General features: G+C 44.6%; 1 protein-coding gene across 1 annotated transcript; it reads left to right on the top strand.

The window, feature by feature from the left end:
• Positions 1-9182: 9182 nt before the first annotated feature.
• On the top strand, positions 9183-9692 carry LOC135910915 (putative nuclease HARBI1). Its single transcript, XM_065442992.1, has one exon. It carries the CDS (start codon positions 9183-9185, stop codon positions 9690-9692), a length of 510 nt encoding a protein of 169 aa, XP_065299064.1.
• The last annotated feature ends 530 nt before the right edge of the window (positions 9693-10222 follow it).

Genomic DNA, 10222 nt, shown 5'->3' with positions numbered 1-10222 from the left:
TTTGAAATGTGCTAGACGCTCACAAAAGCTCTCGTACACTTGGTCTGGGGGCTACCATCAATCAACAAAGACCAGGTAAAATTCACAATGAGACTGTCAAGTTTTTTTATCTAAAAGTTTAATCTGACATTCTGACGTGGTTCTGACCTTATCACCTGAATACTGCGAGCCAAAGAACGATACACTTAGGGATACACGGCACGCAACAGCATAGTGGTCAGATAATCTGTGAGTGATAACACAAGAAGTGAGCTAATGATTAGGCGCTCGAACCGCAATATGGTCAAAGCAAGACGTTACAAAATGGCTATTCAAAATTTCCTATCTTGTAGGGGCAATCACCGGTGACATGAAACCAAAAGATACCAAAACGGATAAATAACCTGGTACTGAGGTGTTCGTTGGACATATAATGTTAATATTAAAATGCGCTGCCAGGCAAACTTGATCCACTGATGACCAGCTCTTCAATGCTTCTTCCAGTTCCAACACGAAACGAGTTGCACTATTGCTTGTGGACCGGTACACCGCTAATAATAACAGTTAATAATTTATACAATGAACCTTTACCGCGAGGCATTCCGCATGCCTGAACGTAAAGTCTACCAGTGAAGTGTCATATTTTGAATTTACAAATATAGCACTGCCGCCGCCTCTACGGTTTGTCCGTGTTATGCTGCAACACCTGTATCCATTTAACGAGAACATATGTAGGAAATATTCTGACACGTTGATTTCTGTGACCACAAAAGCGTCTACAAAATCAAGCAAGATTCAGCTAGCACTTTTATTTCCTTCCCGTATTTACGTAGACTCCTGATGTTCACGAGTGTAAAATCACGTGGTGACGTGCGCCCAAATGATTTCTCGAAAGAGGTCAAATCAGATAACTCACTTAAAGTAGGTGCCATTCTGCTTAAGTAATTCATTTAATATCAGCTTCCCGGTTCACACAAATGAAAGAGGCATTTGAGCCTTCTTTTGCGTAGATTTTTCCTCCTTTCACCCAACAGTACTTGAATCTTTTTTCTTTCGCTGTCACGCGAGTGCTCCATAACAGGTCCCGATTCACCTTGGTTAGATTGTTGTTGAAGAAAAGGTTCAGGTATGAATCTGTCACACATATCTGTCGCAATTTCTTCTGTGCCTCAGGCGACGCCTCTTTCACTGATACTGGCAAGAAACGGATAAGCACAGTTTGGTTTTCTTTTTTGCTAGGCAGCCGATGGGCTGCTTCAATGTCTGAGATCGCAAAGTTCAGCTCAAGCTTATTCGCAAGGTGAACCAGTTTTTCCTTCGAGTTCTCATGTTCTTCTTGTTGCAGTCCTTCAATTTCCAGATTACAATTTCTGCTATATTGCTCCTTTTCGTTTTGAACTTCACGTAGAGCTAGTAGTTCCTCTGCCTGTGCTCGCACCGTTGCTTTCAATGCGCCAATTTCCGCCTCGTGTGCTGCGGCAAGTTCTGTGCTAGATTTCGCCTGCTCAAGTGCCAAGTCATATTGTTTTGACATAAACGTTACTGATTCTCCCAGTTCTCTGGTACCTTAGACAGCTTCGTGAATTCTGCCTTAAGCAGCAAGAGCGAGTCAACTTTCGGGTGCAAGACGGGCAGGGATGCTAGGTTAGCTTTAATCTCGCGAATTTCACGCAGCAGTATCTGGTCAGATGCAGTGATTTTCCCTGTAAGAGCCGCTTCTGGCTGAGAAAAGGCGCATTTTTTTTTCCAGTTCGATACGTTTTACAAATACATGAGTCCTTTTTCGCTTGTGCCATGCCTATGTAGGTACTACTACTAACACCGTACCATGCCTGTCTTAGGTGGTAGCCGAATTTACACTCGAAACAACACCGATACCGTCCATCATCCGGTAGCACTTTCTTTCTTTATTTATACTGTCAGTCCTTTCTTTAGGGCCATTACGGGAGTGCAGAAAAAAAAAATATAACAACCAATGTAAACACATCTGATTCAGGCAGGACGTATAATACATCTGAACACAACGTACAAAAAAGAAATTGCAATGCATATGAATTGCAATAGAGAAAGCATAAAAACCAATGAATATCACTTGAGGCATGTGAAATAAGAACATACGCAGATAATAACAAAATAATAAAATCAGGTGATTCACAAAGTCAGATAATTAACGCACCGTGCTCTCTGAATAAATAAAAGGCGTGCAAATTACTCAGAAAATTATTAAAAGAGCCACACTGAACTACGAAATTGGGAAGCATGTTCCACTATTTTATCGTTCTGGGAAAGAAACCATATTGAAATGTGTCATTACTGGTTACAGGAGGGGGAATATACATGTTGTGGCAATGTCTAGAAGATTCATTAGTGAAAATTTCAAAATAGTTCGTCCTATTATTTTTATTTCATTATGGATAATAAGGAACAGGAACTTCAGCCTATCATACTTAGTCCTTAATTCTAATTTGGAAAGATTTGCAAGCTGACAATATTGAAGGGGAGTTAAATCGACCATATTTGTTCAAGATGAATCGAGAAGCTAACCTCTGAATCCTTTCCAGTTTCTTACGGTTTTTCTCTGTGTAAGGATCCCAGGGAATTTTCGCGTACTGAATGATTGGTCGGACCAGTGTTCTATAGGCCAAGTTTTTAATTTTAGAGGTTGCTCTGTGTAAATTTAACCTTAGGCTCCAAAGCGCATTATTCGCCTTCTTACCCACTTCCTCTACATCTCTATTCCAGCTTAAGTCACTTCTAAGTAATAATCCCAAATATTTGTGCTCTTCTACCTTTTTAAGCTTTTGCCATATGTACTATAACGAAATTGCCGGAAGTTCTTTTTTCTTGTAATACACATGCTTACTGATTTAGTTGGATTTATAACCATTTGCCACTCAGAAGACCATTTCATAATGTTTTCAAGGTTGCATTGCAATTTAATTTGGTCACTGGAAGATTCTATATTATTATAAACAACACAGTCGTCAGCAAATAGTCTTATTGGAAGAGAAATGTGGCGTGTCAGGTCATTAATGACAATAAGAAATAGAAAAGGTCCTAGGACACCTCCCTGAGGTACTCTAGATAAGACCGGTTGAAGACTGGACCTATGCGCGTTTATTTTAACGTACCGCTGATGGCACTGTAAGTACCAGGTAAACCACTTTGTGACGTTAGGACTTTTAAACACAGTATTAATTTTGAACAAAAATTTAGAGTGGAAAACTTTGTCGAATTCTTTGGCAAAATCCAAATAAATGAGGTCCATCTGTCCACGGGAATTTATCGTTTGTGAAGTGTCATGAACCAATTCAACTAATTGAGTGATCGTAGATGGTCCTTTATGGAATCCATGCTGCAGAAAGGATAACAAGTTATACATTTCAAGGTATTGTGACAACTGTTTGCATATGGTATGTTCCAGGAGTTTAGAGCATGTACTTGTCAGGGCAATTGGCCGGTAATTGCTAATGCCTGAACAGTTCATGGTTTTATGAACTGGTACAATTCTCAGTACTTTCCATGCGGTAGGGAAAGAACCATTCAATACTGAGGAATTAAATATCTTTGTAAGGAACTTAGCCACCCATTCAGCATACCTCACTAAGAATTCATTATGACTATCGTCTGGTCGAGGGCTCTTATTACTGAAAGCATGGGCCCTATAACGTAAAACTATTCCAATGTGTTTCTATTCCAATCTCTTGACGTCAAATTTTCGTAACCCCCAACGCAAGCACCGGGCGGTCACCCGCAGGGTTGTCTGAACAGACCAATCAAACGCTCTCCTCGTTCATAGGAGGTCACTTTTGTTTGCTTGAAAAACGAATAACATTCCTTACACTGAGCGGCTTGTCGTATCTAATTGGCTGACAAGAGGAGAGGAGAACGCTCAAGTGGAGAGGGATTCGATGGGGCCGAGCCACTGCACTGAAAGTCCATAACCGGATGAAGAGGGTGGTGCTGGCGTCTACGATTGGTCGGCTTTTCCTTACTTAGCTTGTGGTGGCTGGTCGAAAATCACGGCGGCATGCAACGGAAGCTCAAGAATGACGCTAAAACGGACCCTCAGCAAAGAAGAGTTGACAGAATTAGGGGGTAAACGTGCCGAAAGTGCTCGAAAACGTTACACGGCAACGCAAAAAGATTTATTATACGCAAATACACCCATGCTCTCCGGCAGGTGTGAGTAGCCAGCGTCTGAGCGATCGGCGGCAGCCATCTTTTATTCCTTTTGGAACGGGGCAGCCTGCGGCTATTCCGAAGAATATTCAGTTTTGTTCGGCATAATAATGCATCTTTACTGCGTACACGTCACTTTGACGCGGTGAGTTCTTGCGGTTTTGTGACGTCGCATGACAGGCAGGTGAAGTGGGTGCAGCCCGAAAACTTTTTACCAATGGCCGAGGGCTAATGGCGAAAAGGGGTCGAATCAGAAATAACTGTTTTTCTTTTTTCTGTCAAATCATGCATAATCAGTGTGTACACATCATATCAGATGGGGAGGTATCGCTGATTTCGTGACGTCACATGACAGACACCTGAAGTGGGGGTGGTCGAAAAAAGTTTTTGACCAATCGTGGAGGGCTGATAGCAGAATTGGAATGGAAAAGTTTGGAATAGTGTTACGTTATAGCGCCCCATATTTAGCGCCAGCAAAGAAGGACGGAAGGGAGACGAAAACACAATGCGCTAACTTCAACACTTGATTTTCAGGAAATACACCTATATAACACATGCACAGTGGCGCCACCTTATCGAAATCTTACCCATCCAAGAAAGCCAACACGCACAACAAATGGCAACGCTCTTATTACTGTTTAATTTCAGCAAAAGGTTTCGAACATCTTCCTCAGTTATCTCAATATTCGGAATGGGAGGGTGGGCTGAGAATTCGCATACGCTGCGCACTGCATCATCATCCTTTGTATAAACCGACGAAAAGAAAAGATTAAATTAATCAGCCCTTTGAGCATCAATAATTTTTGGATTAGAACAGCACTGCTTATCGGCCGGATTTACATATCGCCAAAACTTAGCCGGTGCTTCTCAGAGGAACTTCTTCAATGTTACATTGTAAAATTGGTCTTTAAACTCCTTTTTAGCCGCTTCAATTCCTGCCTCATTTGTCGCATTAAAGTTTCCTCCTCTGTATACCTGTTTTGAGAACATTCTTTCCGTTTTCTCTTAATTTTCCGTTTTGCCTGAATGATTTATCGGTTCATCCAAGGATTTGTCTTTTCGCATTTTTTATTCTTTTTAAGAACAAATTTGCCCAAGCAACGAGTAGAAGCAATGAGTAGAAGTAATGAGAACACTGTAGAAGATGAGAAGAAAGGGCGTTAACCGAGGGGCCCGATTTTTATTGGTCATATCATAAGAAGCCAACAAACACTGACACCAAGGACAACATAGGGGAAATTACTTGTGCTTGATAAATGAAATAAAGAAACGATAAATTAATGAAAATTAAAGTGGATGAAAAAACAACTTGCCGCAGGTGGGAACCGAATCCACAACCTTCGCATTTCGCGTGAGATGCTCTACCAATCGAGCTACCGCGGCGCTGTTTTCCCATCCACTTTCTTGGGTATTTATGTGTCCTAGTAGAACCCTGGGAGTGTTTGTCAGCGCCACCACTCACAGACCTTGGCGGCGGACGTGGAACGTCCTTTCCGCCGCAGGCGTCAGGCGAATGTGATCTTTTTGGGTGAAGGCAACTGGTCAATAAACCCACATAGGCTACCTAAAGGCATCAATGTTGCCGGATTCGAGACCCTCGTTATGTAATAAACGAGAAGAAAGGGGGTTAAGCGAGGGGCAACCTCACGGACGGTGGATGCTCGGAGCTTCGCTACAGCATTATCACGTCGACGCGCATGAACCCAGGCAGTGATTACGCTACATCATTCACAGAAATATGCACGGTGCTGCTGCCGACGCCACACGTGGAGACCACCTTCTGCGCATCCTCGTCGAGCACAATGACCATGGTATCCGCCCCCAACAAGGACCTGCTGCTGCCTACAAATTTGAGCTCACCGAGGGACAGCTTCTGTGGGCACGGCAACACAGCCGTAACTATGTCAGCCAACATACCGCTATTTGTGCAGGTTAGTCATACAAAATACTGTTTCCGTAGTGACGACCTTTGTCTTATAGTGTTGCCTTGCCAACACACTGTGTTATGCGACTTTTCGGAGTGTATATCATTAGTGCGTTTGCTGCTTAAGTTGTCGAGCAACGTAGAAGAAAACCCTGGACCGGTAATGGAAGCGATGATTCCAAATGTAATCCAGAACCATAAAGAGATTCTGTCGAAACTCACTGAGGTTCAGACAAATCAGGCTAGCTCTGAAACGAGAATGCCTGAAATGCGAAATCGACTTCTTGCAATTAAACAGAAGCTACTTCGTGGCATGCAATGCAGTCGGCGCAGTCTTCCAGATCTGACATAGTTCGAGACAAGCCCGGTGCAGTCAGCGGCAACAGAACCAATAAGTAAAGGTAAATGAGAGTCCGGTGCCTGATAAAATACACAGCATCAGTGTTAAGCCGTTCCAATCGCCGCCCACTGCCGAATAATAATAATAATAATAATAATAATAATAATTATAATTATTATTATTATTATTATTATTATTATTATTATTATTATTATTATTATTATTATTATTATTATTATTATTATTATTATTATTATTATTATTATTATTATTATTATTATTATTATTATTATTATTATTATTATTATTATTATTATTATTATTATTATTATTATTATTATTATCCTCCGTGGAATTTCAGGCGAATCTGATCAATTCGTACTAGACGATATAAAAGCTATCTCTAACTGGGGTGACGTATCGATAATGCAACTTAACGTAACTAAATATAAATGTATGCGTGTAACTAGCAGCAATATTTCTCCACCCAATTGTTATCTTAACGATACTCTCCTCGAAGTCCTAACCTCCAATAAGTATCTAGGCGTCCACATAACCTCGTCACTTTCCTGGTCGGTGCACATCGACAAGGTAATTAACAATGCCAACCGCATGCTAGGTTATATCCTCGCCGAAATTTTTCTTCTACTCCTACATCATTATTATTAATCTTATACAAAAAGCTTACTGGGAGTAAAATGAACCCCCACTAACTAGGGCCCAAAACAATGCCGCGCGTTTCATTTATAGCACTCATCGCCGCACATCAAGCGTAACTGCCATAAAAAACACTTTGCTACTTGCACCTCGCTCAGCCCGACATAAGTGCTTTCGCCTTGCTTTATTTCATAAACTATATTTCCACAATTCCTACCCGCGCGATAACCTTATATCATCTCCTACGTACATTTCCTCTCGCATTGATCCTAGCCATAAGGTTGGAATGATTCAATGCCGCACCAGAACCTGGAACAAATCATCTATTCCTAGGACCTCTCAGGAATGGAACCTTCTTCCCGGTGAAGTTGTCACAATCAAGGACAACTCAAGGTTTTGTTCGGACTTATCAGACATGCTCACTCCCGGATACAATTAACTAATCAATTTTGGTGTAATAACTAACCACCTTTTCCTGCTTTGTTATTTACTGGTGTATATGTTTTTTACCCACTCATCTCTCTAATACTTTGGTCTTGAGGGTATTAAAAATAAATAAAAAATAAATAAATGCATATTGTCACGCAGTGCTGAAGGAGAATAATACAGCGGCAAAGCTGTGAATGTTGACACTAAGTTTTTTTTTTTTTGGGGGGGGGGCGAACTTGTGCCCACAAAGGCAAGCTACACTCAAAGCACAGTGATAGCGGTGAACCTGGTCGGAGATCGTCGAAATCTGATCAGCGGGTCAAGCGCGTCGGCTTTTATACATCAGTCATCAAAGGTTCCAGAGTAATCGCTGGTGTCCGCCTGTCTTCCACAAAGTTCTACACGATTCACGTCGCACATGGAGCCAGATTACGGAATATTCGGTGAGAACAGAGACCAGAGGGAACCATCGATACCATTCGAGAAACTTGCGATACACGCGGGCGCGTCCCTCGCTGAGTGATACATTTCTTAAACGCTGGAAAGTGGTCATCCGAACAAGATAAACAGAAGAGTATGCATTTGGGCTGGTTGGTTCATGATTGGTTCATGAGCGCTGTTGTCTGTGTCCCTTCACTCGTCCTCTTGTTTGGCGCTGTTTTTATTGCTGGTAAGATACACTACACGTGTCAATGTAGTGGTCTGGTACACTCTAATGGTATCTTCGACTGGTCGCCTGTATGCCCCGAAGCAGAGTAGGGTAGATTGGTCGTTTCCCGAGCTAAAAGGTAGGGGACAAGCGCGCAAGCCGAACGTGCGACTCGCTCTCGGAGGAGGAAATTGCTGATGCGAAACCACGTGGCTACTGCCGACGTCCCATGTTTCGCCTATCCAAAGCTCCCGGCGCTGCCCGAAAAACCGGCGGACGTGCCGGCGAGACGAACGTTCGTCGAGACGCCAGCATGCAGTGGCCTAGGTTGCCAAGGTTACGGTGGGCCATCGCCAACAGCAGCGACGCGGCGCTGCGATGACGTTTCAATCTCGATGACTGCTCCGACGACAGGGCTCGGAGCGCCTCAGAGCGCTCCAAGATAGACGAGAGCAATCGAGAAGAACCAGCCGAACGCAGGGGTGCGATCGCGCAAACAGCTCGCTTTTCCGTTCTCTCGCTTGCCCTCTCGTGATTCGTTGGCGCCCGCGCGTTTCGTCACGGCTGTCATTGCGCCGGGGCGGGACCACAAAATGCGCTTACGTCACACTCCTCCTATCAATCATTCCAAAACCGAGTGAAATCGGCCGCTATCGTGGAACGGTCGACAAGGGCATTCGTTTCGAAGAATGAATGGCCGTTGCCATAGCCGCGCTAGTAGCAGACGATGCGCCTGTCGTCTGCTCATAAGGTCGGTGCTCGCCGAACATGGCTGGCCATGGTGGGGGTCCAGTTTTTTTAGATGAAAACGCGATCCGCCATCGCAGAACGTTAGCGATGTTAATTATTGAAAACAACTGTGATCACAGTGAAATAAATCTTGTGCCTGCGGTGTGATAAATATAGTGTTATTTTTTAAAATTTTGATTGATGTGAGCGCATTTGTCGAGAATGCTCGCGGTTTCACGTTGTGCTCAGAGAATCGCGTTTATTGTTCGGCGGTTTGGCGCTCACTAGTCACGATGGCCGCTCCTATTGTCGCGCTTTTGCAGTCTCTCGGGCAGCCTCGGCGACGCATCTTTCTTGACGCATTGGACGAGCTTACCCAGGAAGAGTTCCGCGAGCACTTCAGGCTCTCGAAGAGCACTGTGCGGTGGCTCTGCGAGCAATTGGAAGGCGCCATCGGTGGCCTTCGGACCGGTGGCATCACGACGCAAGACAAGGTGCTTTGTGCTCTCTGTTTCTTCGCGACGGGGAGCTTCCAAAGATCCATCGGCAGCGAAGAATTCGTGTCCATGGGGCAGGCTTCCGTGAGCGAGAGCATTCACGTAGTTTCGGGAGCAATAACCGTGGTGGGCCGGCAACAGGGTTGGGTGAGCTTCCCATTGACAACGCCCAGCAAGGCTAGTGCAAAGGCGGCCTTTGCGGATCGCGGCCGCATTCCCGGTGTAGTGGCATGTGTCGACGGGACGCTCATAGCGATCAAACAGCCTGAAGGTCTCAGTCCGGGAGAGACTGCGGGCTTCATGTGAAGAAAAGGGTTCTACGCATTGAATACCATGGTCGAAAGTACTCACGATCTGCCATTTTTCGCACGCTTCATCTTTTATAGTAGGCTCGCACACTCCCGTCACCGTGGAGGTGCCAACCAAATTGAGGACACGGCCACGAAGGCCGGACAGGCGGCCTTCACCCGTGCCGCTGCAATTACGGACAGCATTGTAAATATCGCGAGCAACAGAACCACTCCTCGCAGTCACCTTTGAATTGCGGAAGCTGCGGCGGCAAAACACCTGCCATTGTTCCGCTGTCTTCGTGGCCGGGCCTTCTGTGTTAAGTAGGGCGGCAAGCTCGCTCCAGAGCTGCCGCCGACGCTCGACCGTGCACTCTTGGGTCAGCGCGCACTATGTCCGCACAAGGTACGGGTGGCCCTCCATGAACGCGTTGATGCGGCGACACTGCGGGCCAAGTCTTACATTTTTGTGCGACGACATAATGATTCGCAGTCGATGAACAGTGATCGCCAATTGAACTGCGCGCTCCCGCCAATTTGTTTTGGCGT

The sequence above is a fragment of the Dermacentor albipictus genome, chromosome 2 (assembly GCF_038994185.2).
Source record: "Dermacentor albipictus isolate Rhodes 1998 colony chromosome 2, USDA_Dalb.pri_finalv2, whole genome shotgun sequence".
Classification (NCBI taxonomy): domain Eukaryota; kingdom Metazoa; phylum Arthropoda; class Arachnida; order Ixodida; family Ixodidae; genus Dermacentor; species Dermacentor albipictus.
This window is presented reverse-complemented; position numbering and strand designations above follow the sequence as displayed.

What these genes read in the sequence shown, in the direction of transcription:
- LOC135910915 (XM_065442992.1), top strand. Translation starts at nt 9,183, where the DNA reads ATGGCCGCTCCTATTGTCGCGCTTTTGCAGTCTCTCGGGCAGCCTCGG.